The sequence below is a fragment of the Aotus nancymaae genome, unplaced genomic scaffold (assembly GCF_030222135.1).
Source record: "Aotus nancymaae isolate 86718 unplaced genomic scaffold, 86718_ANA_hifiasm-v0.15.2.pri h1tg000250l, whole genome shotgun sequence".
Taxonomy (NCBI): Eukaryota; Metazoa; Chordata; class Mammalia; order Primates; family Aotidae; genus Aotus; species Aotus nancymaae.
In genome coordinates this window covers 1,835,460-1,851,497 of record NW_026988665.1, presented here as the reverse complement: position 1 = coordinate 1,851,497, position 16,038 = coordinate 1,835,460, and the positions used below count along the sequence as shown (strand labels likewise).

The window sequence follows — 16,038 nt, the reverse complement described above, 5'->3', positions numbered from 1 at the left end:
GGCTCCTGTGTCTGAGACGTGGTCGCTGGCGGGGGCTCCTGTGTCAGATGTGGTCACTGGCGAGGGCTCCTGTGTCTGAGACGTGGTCACTGGCGGGGCTCCTGTGTCAGACGTGGTCACTGGCGGGGCTCCTGTGTCTGAGACGTGGTCACTGGTTTTGGATGACAGTTTGGCCCCACAGCAGAGTGGTGGCCACCTGGGCCTCTGAGTGACAGGTGACCCCCTTGTCCCCTCCCTAAGGGAAGCCTGTGCAGGGCAGCCGTGTCCACACCTCCTGCGCCACCTCCCTCCCTTGAGGAGTCCAGGGGTCACCCCGTCCCTTCCCTGTGACCCCCCCCCCGCCCCATGGTTCCATGCACCCTGGAGGCACGTGCAGCCCCGCAGCACCTGGCCGCCCGGGGAGACGCAGTGGGGCGGAAAAGGCCTCGGCGCCCCTCCGGGCCAGATCGGGTTGGGACTGGCGTCCTGGGACCCTGGACAATCGACGGGGGCTGGGTCTGACCGGACTGAGGCGGGACAAGAAGTGGAGGTTCCCGAGGGGGGTCCCGGCCGGCGTCCTGGGGGCCGCGGTACCCTCCCCGCGCCGGCGCTGGCACGGAGCGGCCCGCGGGCGGCGCGGTCCCTCCCGGGAGGCGGAGGAAGGCGGCGGGAGGGAGGAGGGAGGAGGGAGGAGGAAGCAGGGAGCGGAGCGGAGCCGAGCCGAGCCGAGCCGAGCCGAGCCGAGCCGAGCGCAGCGGAGCGCAGGGAGGACCCGAGGGCGGAGCGGAGCGCGGCGGGCCGGGCCGAGCGACCCCCGAGAGGCCCCACGTCCCTCCGCGGCCCCCCTGTGCCTCCTCCCCCCGGTCGGCGCCGGGGTTGCCGCGAGCGGCGGCGGCCGATCCTGGGAAGCGCTGACCTCTGCGGAGGCGGCGGGGGCTCAGCATCGGGCCGGGGCCGGGGGGGCGCCGGGGCCGGGGGGCGGCGCTCCGGCCCGGCCCGGCCCCGCCCGATGTCCATGAGCGCGAACACCATGATCTTCATGATTCTGGGGGCGTCGGTCGTGATGGTGAGCGGAGGGGCTTCCCGCGCGCGCCCCCAGCTCCCCGCCCGCGCGCGCCGCCTGCCCCCACCTCCCGCTCCTTGTTTACCGCCCGTGAGGCCTGCGCTCCCCCCACCCCGGCCTGCGCTCCCCTCCCCGACCTGTGCTCCCCCCACCCCGACCTGCGCTCCCCACCCCGACCTGCGCTCCCCCTACCCCGGCCTGCGCTACCCACTCCACGACCTGCGCTCCCCCCACCCCAGCCTGCGCTCCCCCCTCCCCAGCCTGACGATCCCCACAACCCCTGCGCTCCCCCTATTAAGGCCTACGCTTCCCCCACTCCGGCCTGCGCTCCCGCTCCCCGGCTGCGCTGCCCCCACCTGCCCTGCGCTCCCCACCCCCAGCCCGCGCTCGTCCCGCCCGCTCCCTGGCGCTGACCGGTCATGGGCTCTTCCAGGCCATCGCGTGCTTGATGGACATGAACGCGCTGCTGGACCGATTCCACAACTACATCCTCCCGCACTTGCGGGGCGAGGACCGCGTCTGCCACTGCAACTGTGGCCGGTGAGTCCGCAACCGATGCCGGCTCGATACGCGTGAGCGCACATGTGCGGCGGGGCCCACTCGGGGCGCAGGGGAGCCAGCCCCACGCGGGCCGCGAGCCGCCTTCCACCCTGAGGGCTGCCAGGTGCGCAGGGGGAGGAGCTGTCTCACGGGGGTCTCCTGGGGGCGCATGGCTTTAGGACACCATCCCGGAATGCCTTTAGAGGCCTCCATGGTGACGGTGGAATGGGTCATGGGGCCTCCTGGTCCAGCCTGGAGGCCGGGAAGCCACAGCCCAGTCTGGTGTCCACAGTGGAGACCCAAGCCAGCCTCATCAAAGCTGGGGCAGGAAGCTCCTGCTGGCACAGGGCTGGGCCCTGCAGTGAGGCCCAGGGCAGGGGAATGCGGTCACGGTGGGAGGGGCACGGGGCTGAAGGCCTTGGCTGGAGAGGAGGAGCTGAGGGGTGGGCTGGGGGTGGGCGGTGTGGAGGCGGGACTTCCTCAAGGTCACTCAGATTGAGCAGAGCGCCCAGACCCCACACACCCGCTGTGCGAACCCCTCTGTGCACGTGTAGTGATGGACTCTTCCTGGCCATGCATGTTTGTATGTCCATGTACGAAATAAACATCTTCTCATGAGACGCGCATGTGTGTAGCGTCTGTGCATATACACAGCGCCCGCGCACGCAGGCATGCACTCCCTCAGGACGCCCTCACTCAGTGGCCGCTGTTAACCCTGCTAGATGAGGAAGTGGCCCGAGGCCGTAGAGGACAGACTTGCCCAAGGTCACACAGCTAGTGAAGGACAAAGGGGGCATGAACCCAGAACCCGTGTTCTTCATCTCTGCTGCCTCCTGCTCCGGGGTCTCTGTGCATACGTGTGCGTGCAGGGTATGTGTGTTCGGGACAGCTGCATGTCTTGCTAAGCGTGTTACCTGCCTATGGGTGGAGCCGGCGTGTGGATGAAGAACACGGGTGTTAAGAGAAGGTACAGATCGAGGCGTCTGTGACCCTCGAGTGTGCTGGGCACAGGCTGTGGGGCAAGGGCTTGCGGGGTGGCCGCGTGCTCCCAGAGAGCCTCGTGCTCCTGTCCGGCAGGTCCGACTGCTGAGCCAAGGCCTGAGGTCCGCTCCAGGCCTCCCAGAGGCTGGGCCCAGATCCCGGCTCCGGAGCATCAGGAAGGCGCAGCCCCCGTGGGCGTGGGCCGTGGCAGCGCAGCGAGGGCTCGGCAGGGCAGGCGGAGGGCGCGCTGAGTGTTGCACAGGGGTTGTAGACGCATCTCACGTAGCAGCGCCCAGACTACGCGTGGACTGAGTGCGCTGAAGGCAGCGTGTGTGGGAAACAGCCCCAGCCTGTGTAGATGGTGTTGCCGCGTGTGTGTCTGTGTATGCTCTGTTCAGGGTGTGTACATTCCGCGTACAAAATGCCTTTGTATATTGACAACATATATGTGTATGCAGATTACATGTATGTCACAATATACAGTGCCGTGTGCTCAGGGACATGTCAGAATGTCTCCGTGTGGGTGCCGCCGCTGTGTGTGCAGATGAGTTTTGCGCATGGGGCATCTGCGTATACACCATGTCCATGCACTGCCGTGTGTGCACGCTGGTGCGCAGAGCGAGTGTGTCCATGCGCAGGCCTCGTACGTGCCTGTACGTAGACTTCGGCGTGTTGCCAGGCAGCGTCCGAATGCGGCATAAATCCGCACACGTGGTGTGGCGGCCCCGGAGAGGGTGTCTGCTCGCAAAGCCAAGCGAACGTGCCCCCGTGTGTGGCACCCGCCGTGCGGAGCGGGCTGTGGAGTGCCCGGCCCATGTCTGCGGCATCACACCGTGTCCCTGCATGTGGCGGTGTGCATACGTGACATGATTGGCCCTCGGTGGACACGCAGCATGTGCGGCTCAGGAAGGACACATGTATGTACGTGTCACAGACATACGTGTGCAGACAGCACATCTCTGCCCAGGCCTGGCTCATTCTGCTTTCACTTGGGAGCCCCCCAGGAAGGAGGGCCAGGTGCAGGGTGGGGGAGCTGCAGGAACCCGGGCCAGCCGTCGGGGCACAGGCTGTGACCCCTGACCCCCGGAGTTCCTGAGCCCCTGGGCTGGCTGAGGACTCGCCAAAGGAGGCGGGAAGTGCTTCCTCCCCTGGGGGCCTCGGGCAGCTGCACATTCATTGGTGGCGATGGACGATGGCTGTGGACAGGCTCGTCACCGGGTGACTGGCGGCCGCCAGGGATCAGCCACGGTCACTCCTCACCAGTAGCCCTGCTTGGTGGGTGTGGTCTGTGTTCCCGATATGCTGAGGGGTCTGACTTCCAGGGTCCCCAGAAGAGCAGGAGGGCTCCAAGGAGAGCCTGGGGCAGGGCCACCTCCTGCCTGTGCCTGGGCTCCGGCTCCAGGAACCCCACGTCCCACTGCAGGGAGCTGCCTGTGTGGCCTCCGCTGAGTGCAGGTGACCTGGGTTGGACAGACAGGCTGGGCTTTCAGTGTGGGAAGTGCCCCTGGGTGGGGTGTGGAGCGTGGGGTGGTCTCTGGGTCTTGGCTGAAAAGCAGGCCGAGGCTGATACCTCACCGAGGGGAAGGTGGGGGAGAAGCAGGTTTGGGGAGAGGAGCTATTTTTATGCCCAAGTTGAAGGTGTCTGTGGATCCCACGTGGAGACACAGGCAGCTGGAGCTCAGCAGACGTGGGAGGCAGCCAGGAGGGTGGATCCCAAGGCGTCCCGGGTGCCTGGGTTTGTGGCCTCCTCTCCCAGGCCCTCCCGTTGGCCTAGGGATCCCAGAGTCAGCTGTCGGGCGCTAGTCCGGTTGGCAGAGCCAACCCACCTGCGATCTTGGGGCCCAGAGGCCTTCCTGGGATGGGGTGGGCTGCCGGAGTGAGCCCCATGGGGAGCTTCAGTGTCGCCCCAGCAGTGAGAGAAGGCCTGAGGCTGTGGTGGCCTGAGCCTGGGCAGTCCCCCAGGAGCCCAGGGAGGGGAGGTCAAGGGACACGGAGGGGCCGAGGCCTTGAGGACTACAGGGCCCTGGAGCCTGGACGCCGTCCATCCTGGGAGCAGTGGGGCTGGTCTGTGCCAGGCACAGGCAAGGGGGCGTTCCCCAGGAAAGGAAGAGGACGGGGTGCTAGGCAGAGTACCTGTGGCCTCTGTCAGCACCTCCCAGGGGTAGAGGAGCAGAAGGAACCCAAGAGGCAGGGGGTGGCCTGCGGGGCGGCAGCTGTGGAGAAAGGGGCCCTGCAGGCCGGTAAGGGTGCATGGGAGGGGCCAGTGGTCACCAGCAGTCCAGCCCCGCTCTAAGTGGCCTCCGCAGCCCCGGGCCGGGTGGGTGAGCCGTGACCCTGGCCGTGGGGACCGCCATCCTGAGCCCCTCCCGGGAGGCCTCTTCCGCCCGCAGAACCTCCCACAGAGCTCCAGGCCTAAGGGAGGAGGTGCTGGGCGAGGGCAGACATCCTCGACGGCTGCTGGTCCCACCGTCTGCCTGGACTTCACGCTCGGCCTGCACAGCCCACAGCCACTGACCTCCCACTGCCACCAGCCTGTGACCTGGGCCTGGTTGGGTGTGGCACCCCCTCCCAGCCTGCCCAGGAGGCCGCTTCAGAGAACCCCCTGGGCGGCCCTAAGTGCTCACACCCCCACCACGGACGGGGTAGGCCCCCAGGGTAAGGCCAGGCCGGGGGCGGCGGGAGAGGTGCCAGCCCGCCCTGCCGCCCCCAGGAACCACATCCACTACGTGATCCCGTACGACGGGGACCAGTCGGTGGTGGACGCCTCGGAGAACTACTTTGTGACAGACAATGTGACCAAGCAGGAGATCGACCTGATGCTGGGGCTGCTGCTGGGCTTCTGCATCAGCTGGTTCCTGGTGTGGATGGACGGCGTCCTGCACTGCGCCGTGCGCGCCTGGAGGGCCGGACGGCGCTACGGTGAGTGCCTCGCGCCCGCCGCCCCACGTGCCGCCTCCCGGCCGGCCCAGCGGCCTGACCGCCCCTGTCCCCCCGCAGATGGCTCGTGGACCTGGCTGCCCAAGCTGTGCAGCCTGCGGGAGCTGGGCCGGCGGCCGCACAGGCCCTTCGAGGAGGCCGCAGGGAACATGGTGCACGTGAAGCAGAAACTGTACCACAACGGGCACCCCAGCCCGCGGCACCTGTGAGCCGCGACGGGACTTGCCGGGGCCACCGAGCCACTGGCTGCCGTTCAGATGTAAAAGGGACCTTGTGGACGCCTGGGCCGGCGGGACTGACAGCAGCCCTGCGCCCGGGGCATCCGGGCTGTGGCCGGCCGGGAGAGTCCAGTGGAAGGTGCTGTCTCCTCTTCTTTTTATAAAGGGGGTTGGGGTGGGGGCTGGGGTGGGGGAGGCCGAAGGGCCTCAGGGGGCAGGACCCTGGGCCCCTGGCTGGGCAGGGCATGAGGGCAGACTTGGCCCCAGAGGTGCTGGGGGGCAGGGAGGGTCCTGGGCGGGCAGGCGGGGACGGCCAGGTGCACAGCCTGGGGCAACTGTTTGAAGCCGCTGTGTTTCCCATGCTCTGCGTCCACTGTCCGTCTGGCCCGAGCCAGCCTGGCAGAGGGGAGGGAGGCGAGGGGCGCCTGTGTGTGCACGGCTGCAGGGTGGGGCACAGGCCCCCGGCCCCGCCGTGGCAGGCACCTCATGTGAAGCCCACCCCTCTGTGGTCAGTAAATTCTCCAGAAAGCTCCAGCCTCTGCCTCTTCTGTCACCTTTGACCCCAGGAGGACTGGGGGGCCCAAAACCCCACCCCATGTCAGCCGACAGAGAGACACAGCGAGGAGGCACCTGTGGGACTTTATTAGATCAGCCACAGGCCTGCACCGGCCACGGCCTAGGGTTTCCGAGGGCCACACGTGTGCAGGGTGGGGGGGCCCTGACACCCGGCTCTGCTGTGGGAGCTGAGAACAAAGACCCCGCCCGCCCCTGGGGCTCCGCCCAGCACCCACCCTCCCAGTGGCCTCTGCAGGGGCTGGGGTGCAAAGGCTCCCCCTCCCGCTGTGAGCCAGATAGAAAATGCATCTCCAAAGTGTCTTGGGGGACAGGAAGGAGTCCTGCCCCTCCCCAGCCAGTGCCCACAACAAGGGGCATCCTGGGAGGTGGAATGGCTGACCCCCACAAGACGTCCTGGTGCACAGAGGCCCTGCACGCAGCCCTGGCCCCACCCAGCAGCACTTCCTCAATGCATGGGGGCTGGAGAGGCAGGCGTGGGAGGGGTCCGCTGCCAGGCTCCGTGACATGTGGGTCACCGTGGACTCAGGATGGGGGGCGCTCGTCCCCTGGCCCAGGCCCCTCCGCCTTCAGCCAGGACATCTTCTGCTGATGCTGCTGGACAGCGTCCTGCAAGCGGGCGTCCATCATGGCCTCAGTGAGGACCCCATCCTCAGAGGCATATGCCATGGCCTGCAGGGAGAGAGGGAGCTGAAAGAGGCTGCCACAGGAACCCCCCACCCCAATGTACACCAGGACCCAGAGGTGGGAAGGGGCCAAACCAGGGACCAGCAGGGCCTCAGGGTGAAAGCCAGGCATCCTGCACCACAGCAGACTCCAGCATGTGTGTGGGCGCCTGGAGCGGCCCCCACAGTGCCCACAGCCCTGCCTGCGCCCTCGGCACTGCTATTTCTCAATGACTCTCTGAAAACAGGAAGTCCAAGGCCCAGCCCCACTGACTGCGACGCAGGGCAGCTCCTGAGAGGCAGGGTGGGAAGCACAGACCCACTGTGAGTCTGAGCTGTGGCCAGGCAGCGCCCCTGGGTCACACTACACCTCGGACCTTCAGACCCTGACCCCCACAGGCCTCCAGGGCAGAGGCAGCCACTGCCCACATCGGGGCACATGGGTGGTGGCACTAACGCCACCCCTGACCCCACCTCCTGTCCACCTGGGCATAGGGTCTGGCATCCAGCACGCAGAGGCCAGAGCTGCTGGGGCTGTGCCTTGGTGTGGCTTCAGGCAGCCTCAGGTCCAGCCCTTCTGCCAGGGACTGGTCACTCTCCATCCCAGTGCCAGCAAAGGACACAGAGCCCCCAAGGGGAAGCACCCATGGCTGAGGGCCAGGGTGTGGGGATCCCACTGGGCGCCATGCTCAGGAATTCACCAGGACGCCTGGAGGAAGCACAGGGCAAAGGACCCTTCCCGGACAGTTCAGTGGGCCCCTCACGCCGTCCCGCTGTGCCTGGACGCAGGGGCAGCAGCACACCATTGTCCCACACCGCCACGACAGAACCTGCCAGGGCGATGACCACATGGTGCATGTCCCCCGTGGCAGTGCCCGACCCTTGCCAAGAGCCACTGTGTGGTGCAGACACGGACTGGAGCCGGACCACCACTGCAGGTCAGGGGCCCAGGAGAGCACGACATCATTTTTCGTCTTGAGCCAACCCAAGAGAGGGCAAACAGGTGCAGGAATGCTCAGGGCCCCCCCGAGTGGCTGCACCTCACCCAGTGCCCAGCAGAGGAGAGAGGCTGACAAGCCATGACAGACAGGCCAACATCCCCGACGAGCCATGACAGACAGGCCAACATCCCAGACAGGCCAACATCCCCGACGAGCCACGACTGACAGGCCAACATCCCCGACGAGCCACGACTGACAGGCCAACATCCCTGACGAGCCACGACTGACAGGCCAACATCCAACATCCCCGACGAGCCACGACTGACAGGCCAACATCCCCGACGAGCCACGACTGACAGGCCAACATCCCCGACGAGCCATGGCTGACAGGCCAACATCCCCGACGAGCCACGACTGACAGGCCAACATCCAACATCCCGGACGAGCCACGACTGACAGGCCAACATCCCCGACGAGCCACGACTGACAGGCCAACATCCCCGACGAGCCACGACTGACAGGCCAACATCCCTGACGAGCCACGACTGACAGGCCAACATCCAACATCCCCGACGAGCCACGACTGACAGGCCAACATCCCCGACGAGCCACGACTGACAGGCCAACATCCCCGACGAGCCATGGCTGACAGGCCAACATCCCCGACGAGCCACGACTGACAGGCCAACATCCAACATCCCGGACGAGCCACGACTGACAGGCCAACATCCCCGATGAGCCACGACTGACAGGCCAACATCCCCGACGAGCCACGACTGACAGGCCAACATCCCCGACGAGCCACGACTGACAGGCCAACATCCCCGACGAGCCACGACTGACAGGCCAACATCCCCGACGAGCCATGACTGACAGGCCAACATCCCTGACGAGCCACGACTGACAGGCCAACATCCCCGACGAGCCACGACTGACAGGCCAACATCCCCGATGAGCCACGACTGACAGGCCAACATCCCCGACGAGCCATGACTGACAGGCCAACATCCCTGACGAGCCACGACTGACAGGCCAACATCCCCGACGAGCCATGACTGACAGGCCAACATCCCTGACGAGCTTCATTGGGAAAGTCCTCAGCAAAATGCCAGCACAACTTAACTCAGCAGGATAGTAAGAGGATTATACACCCTGACCAAGCAGGATTTACTCCTGGAATGCAAGGATAGTTTAACATACAGAAGTCAATCCACGTTCAACATACGAAATGTTCAACATAGAAAAATCAGTATTAGCAGAGTGGAGGAAGGAAACCATATGACCCTCTCAACTGATGCAGGAAAAGCATTCAACACCCTTTTATGATAAAAAACATTCAACAGGCCAGGCGTGGTGTGACACGCCTGTAATCCCAGCACTCTGGGAGGCCAAGGTGGGCAGATCACTTGAGGTCAAGGAGTTCAAGGCCAGCACGTCCAACATGGCGAAACCCTGTCTCTACTAAAAATACAAATATTATCTGGGCGTGGTGGTGCACGCCTGTAGTTCCAGCTACTCGGGAGGCCGAGGCAGGAGAATTACCTGAACCCAGGAGGCTGAGGCTGCAGTGAGCCGGTATCGAGCCACTGCACTCCAGCCTGGGCGACAGAATTGAGACTTCAAAAACAACAAAAAAAAATCAGCAAACGAGGAATTGAAGGAAACTCCCTAAACTCAATGAAGGCCATGTATGAAGCCCACAGCTAATATACTCAGTGGTGAAAACTAAAAGCTTTTCCTCTGAAGTCAGGAACCAAGCGAGCATGCCTTTACCGCTATTTCACACACCAGTGGAAGTTCTGGCCAGAGCAATTAAGAAGAAAGGTCATCCAAACTGAAAGGGGAGAGGAAAAATCGCCTGTTCTCAGATGACATAATCTTACATGTAGAAACTCCTGGAGTCCATATTGAAAAACACCCCACGACATTAGCAAAGTTACAGGATACAAAACAGCAAAAGAAGCCGCGATTCTCTATATGAACAACGAAGAATCTCAAAGGGAAATGGTGAAAGCATTTCTATTTACGACAGCATCCAAAAGAATAACATATGGCCGGGCGCGGTGACTCGCGCCCATAATTCCAGCACTTTGGGAGGCAAAGGTGGGTGGATCACCTGAGGTCGGGAGTTCAAGACCAGCCTGGCCAACATGGTGAAACCCCGTCTCTACTAAAAATACAAAAAAAAAAAAAAAAAAATTAGCTGGGTGTGGGGGCGAGTGCCTATAATCCAAGCTACCCAGGAGGCTGAGGCAGGAGAACTGCTGGAACCCACAAGGCGGCGGCTGCAGTGAGCCGAGATTGCACCACTGTGCTCCAGCCTGAGCAACAGAGCAAGACTCCGCCTCAAAAGAAAAAAGAAAAAAAGAAAACCACACAACATTGCTGAGATATCAAGGCAATATAGAGACTGAATGCAATCCCTGTAAAAACACCAATTACTTTTTACAGAAATAGAAAAACCATTCCTAAAATTGATATGGAATCTCAAGGGATCCCAAATAGCCAAAAAAAAAAACCCAACAAAAACTTTATTTTTTTTTTTTTTGAGAAGGAGCCTCGCTCTGTCACCCAGGCTGGAGTGCAGTGGCACAATCTCACTTCACTGCAACCTCTGCCTCCCGGGTTCCAGCGATTCTCGTGCCTCAGCCTCCCGAGTAGCTTGGTCTACAGAATTGCACCACCACGCCTGGCTAATTTTGTATTTTCAGTAGATTTGGGGTTTCTCCATGTTGGTCAGGCTGGTCTCAAACTCCTGACCTCAGGTGATCTGCCCGCCTTGGCCTCACAAAGTGCTGACATTACAGGTGTGAGCCACTGCGACTGGCCAATTCTTTGTATTTTTAGTAGAAACAGGGTTTCATCACGTTGGCCAGGCTGCTCCGGAACTCCTGACCTCAGGTGATCCTCCCACTTTGACCTCCTAAGTGCAGGGGTTCCAGACGTGAGCCACCCCCACTCCATCTGTTCTGTTTTTTCAATTATTATTTGAGCCAGGGTCTCACTCAGTCGCCCATGCTGGAGTGCAGTACTCCCAGGCTCTAGCAACCCTATTTCAGCTTCCCGAATAGCTGGGACCACAGCACGTGACACCACGCCTGGCTCATCTTTGTATTTTTTGTAGAGATGGGGTTTTGCATGTTGTCGAGGCCTGCCTCGAACTCCTCATCTCAAGCAATCCTCCTGCCTTGGCCTCCCAAAGTGCTGGGGTTACAGGTGTGAGCCACTGTGCCCGCCAAATTATTATTTTATTCATTTTTTTTGAGACAGAGTCTCACTCTGTTGCCCAAGCTGGAATGTAGACACAATCTCGGCTCACTGCAACCTCCACCTCCCGGGTTCCAGCGATTCTCCTGCCTCAGCCTCCCGAGCAGCTGGGACTATAGGTACCTGCCACCAGACCCAGCTAATTTTTGTAGTAGAGATGGGGTTTCACCGTGTTGGCCAGGCTGGTCTCAAACTCCTGGCCTCATCTGATCCTCTCGCCTTGGCGTCTCACTGTGCTGGGATTACAGGCATAAGCCACTGAGCCCAGCCCAAATTGTTGTTATTATTATTATTATTATTTTTCGAGACGGAGTTTTGCTCTTGTTACCCAGGCTGGAGTGCAATGGTGCGATCTCGGCTCACCGCAACCTCCGCCTCCTGGGTTCAGGCAATTCTCCTGCCTCAGCCTCCTGAGTAGCTGGGATTACAGGCACGCGCCACCGTGCCCAGCTAATTTTTGGTATTTTTAGTAGAGAGGGGGTTTCACCATGTTGACCAGGATGGTCTCGATCTCTTGACCTCGTGACCCACCCGCCTCGGCCTCCCAAAGTGCTGGGATTACAGGCGTGAGCCACCGCGCCTGGCTATTATTTTTTAAGACGGTCTAGACCGTCTCTCTGTTGCCCAGGCTCGAGTGCAGTGGCACAATCACAGCTCACTGCAGCCTTGACCTCCTGGACTCAAGTGATCCTCTCACCTCAGCCTCCCCAGCAGCTGGGATTACAGGCATGAACCACCAGGTCTGGCTAATTTTTTAATCTTTTTGTAGAGATGGGTTCTCACCTTGCTTTACAGGCTGGTCCTGAACTCCTGGCTTCAAATAATCTGGCAGACTTGGCCTCCCCAAATGCTGGGAATACAAGCACCAGCTGCCACCATGCCAGGCCTCTGCTTTATTAGCTGTGGAAACAGACCTGGTCCCAAGTGGGGATGGCCTAGAACAGAGACCTCAGCTGACTCAGGATGGGGTTTGAGATCTGGGCTCTTTGTCATAGCGGCATAACCCAGCCTGTACTGACTAATACAGTCACCCATATACCCGGGCTCCAATGTTCAAATCGAGGTAGCTGGCTGCTTCATTAATCTGACGCACATTCCTTCAAAAGCACCGCTCAATTTAGTGACCAGGTTGTCACGCAGCCTCTGCGGACCCCCGAGGTGGCGATGCCTGTGCGTGGCCATGGCACCTACCGCCCCACAGACCTGGTTTTGCTTTTCCAGCGACCCCCAAAGACCAGTGCTTTCTGGATGGCCACCCCCACACTCCCGTGGGTCCCAGCTCCTCAGCCCTGGAGCACCACGGAGCTCGCTTGGGGACAGTGAGAGGCCACTCGCACCCATGTGTCTGAGCCCATCAAGCAGGACCAAGCAGAGAGCCCTGCGTGACCGTCAGCCATGGACATGGCCCCACCCTCCCGAGGGCAGGCGCAGGTACACATTCGGATGGAGTGGCCCGACTAAGGCGGAGCCCACGTCACGTCTGTGCACAGAAATCCCCTCAAGAGAAGCTCCTGCGTGACACCGGTGCTGAGACAGGCCTGGCACAAGCAAGCTTCTCCACAACAGCCAGGCTCCCATCCTGGCGGGCACACCCGAGCTGACTCACCTGCCAGGCCAAGGCCAGCTGCGCGATCTCCCGGCCCGACATGCCCTCTGTCAGCCGAGCGACTTCCGAGCACTTCCTCCCGTAGTCGAACTGGGCCAGCTTCAGGCGCCTGGGGAAAGAGTTCCCACGTGGGCCCGCCATGGCAGCAGCTACCACACCACGAGGTGGGGGCTGGAAGACAGGCTGCAGGCCCAGGCCCATGCCGGACACCCCCTGGGGAGGGGCCCTCTTCCTGTGAAAGCCAAGCTCTGCCCCGTCCCCTGCAGGCCTGGCGGGGGGCTAGGCAGGAAGGGGGAGGCTGCAGGGCCTGGAGATGCCCTAGCCCCGCCCACACCTGTGCACTCCGCACCCACAGGGCATGGGGCTGTTACACTGGCAGCGGCGGAGCCCTGACTTCTAGTGAAAGTGTCTGCCCGGGGGCCACAGTGCCAGGGCGAGGAGCAGCCATGGGGGTGGGAGAGCACAGGGCAGGGAAGGAGCAAAGGGAAACTGAGGCCCGGACAGCTTGGCTCGCACGGAGCAGGCGGCAGCGGAGGGGGCAGGAGGGGCAGCAGGGGCGAACCAGGCTCTTTGGAACAGAGCCGCTTTTCTCGTCACTGGCGACAGCAGGGATGTAGGTCAGGTACACAGGACTCAGAAACCAGGCCCCGGAGACGCCAAGAAGTGGAGCAGCCTCTTCTCATCTGGAGAGTTCCCGACGCAGCCGGCGCGGGCGCCAGGGCCCCTCATCACCTGGAGGGCTCTGCCCATGGTGCCTGCTGCACTCGCCGCCAGCGAAAGGGAGCCTGACGGCCTCAAGGCACACGTGCAGCTGGAGCCGCGCCCACATGGCGCCACAGCCTCGGGCACGCCGTGAGGCCCCAGGGCCGGGCATGGAGTTGGAAGGAGGCCAGGCTGGCCGCCAGCAGTGAACCACAAGGAGCCTCTCCCCAGTCCCTACTCAGGGGTCTCAGAGCAACACTCCGCATCACCTCCCCTCACTGCCAGGGCCTGGGGGTGGCTGGGGCACAGGATTTCCTTAAAACCCTCTGCACAGTGCAGAGGAGTGGAAACGAGGCTGGGCGTGGTGGCTCACGTCTGCGATCCCTGAGCTTTGGGAGGCCAAGGTGGGTGGATTACTTGAGGTCAGGAGTTTGAGACCAGCCTAGCCAATATGGTGAAACCCCGTTTCTACTGAAAATACAAAAAAATGACCCGGGCGTGGTGGCTCATGCCTGTAATCCCAGCACTTTGGGAGGCCGAGGTGGGTGGACCGTGAAGTCAAGAGATAGAAACCATCCTGGCCAATATGGTGAAACTCCATCTCCATTAAAAATACAAAATCAGGGCCGGGCGCGGTGGCTCATGCCCGGAATCCCAGCACTTTGGGAGGCCGAGGCGGGTGGATCACGAGGTCAAGAGATCGAGACCATCCTGGTCAACATGGTGAAACCCCGTCTCTACTAAAATGCAAAAAGTTAGCTGGGCATAGTGGTGCGTGCCTTTAATCCCAGCTACTCAGGAGGCTGAGGCAGAATTGCTTGAACCCAGGAGGCGGAGGTTGCGGTGAGCCGAGATCGCGCCATTGCGCTCCAGCCTGGGCAACAAGAGCGAAACTCCATCTCAAAAAAAGAAAGAAAAAAAAAATCAGCTGGGCGTGGTGTGGGGTGCCTGGACTCCCAGCTACTCCAGGGGCTGAGGCAGGAGGATTGTCTGAACCTGGGAGGCAGAGGTTGCAGTGAACTGAGATCACACCCCTGCACTCCAGCCTGAGAGACACTGCGAGATTCCATTAAAAAAAAAACAATCAGACCGGGCGCGGTGGCTCACGCCTGTAATCCCAGCACTTTGGGAGGCCGAGGCGGGTGGATCACAAGGTCAAGAGATTGAGACCATCCTGGTCAACATGGTGAAACCCCGTCTCTACTAAAAATACAAAAATTAGCTGGGCACGGTGGTGCACGCCTGTAGTCCCAGCTACTCGGGAGGCTGAGGCAGAAGAATTGCCTGAACCCAGGAGGCGGAGGTTGTGGTGAGCCGAGATCACACCATTGCACTCCAGTCTGGGTAACAACAGCAAAACTCTATCTCAAAAAAAAAAAAAAAGAAAAATCAGTGTTTCTTCATAGAATAAAGATAGAAAAAACCAAACGAACAAACGAAGAGGAACGGGGAGGTCTCTAAGCGATGCTGGACTCTGTCTCAAAAGCCCGAGAAGATGCCACCAGGCTGTTTTCAGGTGAGGATGAGGAAAGGGGGCACCTCCCTGGATGTGCCTCCAGGACCCTCGGGGCTGACCTGGCCCACGAGAAACCAGAGGGAAGGGAGGCGACGCCCGCCCTGGACACGGGGCCTGGTGGGTGCGCCTGGAGAGTGGGGCGGGGGGCAGCCCCTGAGCGAGGGCCCCTGGACACGGGGCCTGGTGGGTGCGCCTGGAGAGTGGGGCGGGGGCAGCCGCTGAGCGAGGGGGACCCTGGACACGGGGCCTGGTGGGTGCGCCTGGAGAGTGGGGCAGGGGCAGCCCCTGAGCGAGGGGGACCCTGGACACGGGGCCTGGTGGGTGCGCCTGGAGAGTGGGGCGGGGGCAGCCCCTGAGCGAGGGCCCCTGGACACGGGGCCTGGTGGGTGCGCCTGGAGAGTGGGGCAGGGGCAGCCCCTGAGCGAGGGGGACCCTGGACACGGGGCCTGGTGGGTGCGCCTGGAGAGTGGGGCGGGGGCAGCCCCTGAGCGAGGGCCCCTGGACACGGGGCCTGGTGGGTGCGCCTGGAGAGTGGGGCGGGGGCAGCCCCTGAGCGAGGGGGACCCTGGACACGGGGCCTGGTGGGTGCGCCTGGAGAGTGGGGCGGGGGCAGCCCCTGAGCGAGGGCCCCTGGACACGGGGCCTGGTGGGTGCGCCTGGAGAGTGGGGCGGGGGCAGCCCCTGAGCGAGGGCCCCTGGACACGGGGGGCCGGGAGGGGCGGGACACTTACTGCCTTCCTTCCGTGGCTGGCTTAAGAACATACTTGTCAAAATACATTCTCACCAGGCGCTCCCGCTCCTCCTGCCGCGGCAGGTCAAAGCTGACTATCTCGTCAATGCGGTCGTTGATGGCCCAGTCGAACTGCTCGGGCTGGTTGCTGGCCAGGACCAGCATGAACCTGTGGGACAGGGACGGGGACGCTGGGGCTGCCGGTCCAGCTGCCCGAGGGGGACAGGGGCTCCTCAGCCCCCTCAGGGAGACTTTCCAGGAGAATCTAAAGCGGCAACTTGAGAGCACAGGCAACGCCGGAGGATGTGGGCACAGCCCTG

At 62.3% G+C, this 16,038-nt stretch overlaps 2 protein-coding genes across 2 annotated transcripts in view; one reads left to right on the top strand and one right to left on the bottom strand.

The window, feature by feature from the left end:
* Positions 1 to 711: 711 nt before the first annotated feature.
* On the top strand, positions 712 to 6,252 carry TMEM240 (transmembrane protein 240). The gene is made up of 4 exons (XM_021667454.2): positions 712 to 1,045; positions 1,476 to 1,582; positions 5,274 to 5,482; positions 5,561 to 6,252. The coding sequence occupies exons 1-4, from the start codon at positions 989 to 991 to the stop codon at positions 5,707 to 5,709; spliced, it is 522 nt and encodes a 173-aa protein (XP_021523129.1). The 5' UTR covers positions 712 to 988; the 3' UTR covers positions 5,710 to 6,252.
* Positions 5,877 to 16,038, bottom strand: part of LOC105727755 (ATPase family AAA domain-containing protein 3-like) — a 28,723-nt gene continuing 18,561 nt past the window's right edge. The window contains 5 exon segments of the mRNA XM_064371947.1: positions 5,877 to 6,114; positions 6,349 to 6,807; positions 6,809 to 6,963; positions 12,771 to 12,879; positions 15,720 to 15,887. Coding sequence (XP_064228017.1) covers positions 5,877 to 6,114; positions 6,349 to 6,807; positions 6,809 to 6,963; positions 12,771 to 12,879; positions 15,720 to 15,887 — 1,129 coding nt within the window.

What these genes read in the sequence shown, in the direction of transcription:
- TMEM240 (XM_021667454.2), top strand. Translation starts at nt 989, where the DNA reads ATGTCCATGAGCGCGAACACCATGATCTTCATGATTCTGGGGGCGTCG. An exon ending in TGGGGGCGTCGGTCGTGATG is followed by an intron (nt 1,046 to 1,475) that starts GTGAGCGGAGGG and finishes GGGCTCTTCCAG; the next exon opens with GCCATCGCGTGCTTGATGGA. An exon ending in TGCCACTGCAACTGTGGCCG is followed by an intron (nt 1,583 to 5,273) that starts GTGAGTCCGCAA and finishes TGCCGCCCCCAG; the next exon opens with GAACCACATCCACTACGTGA.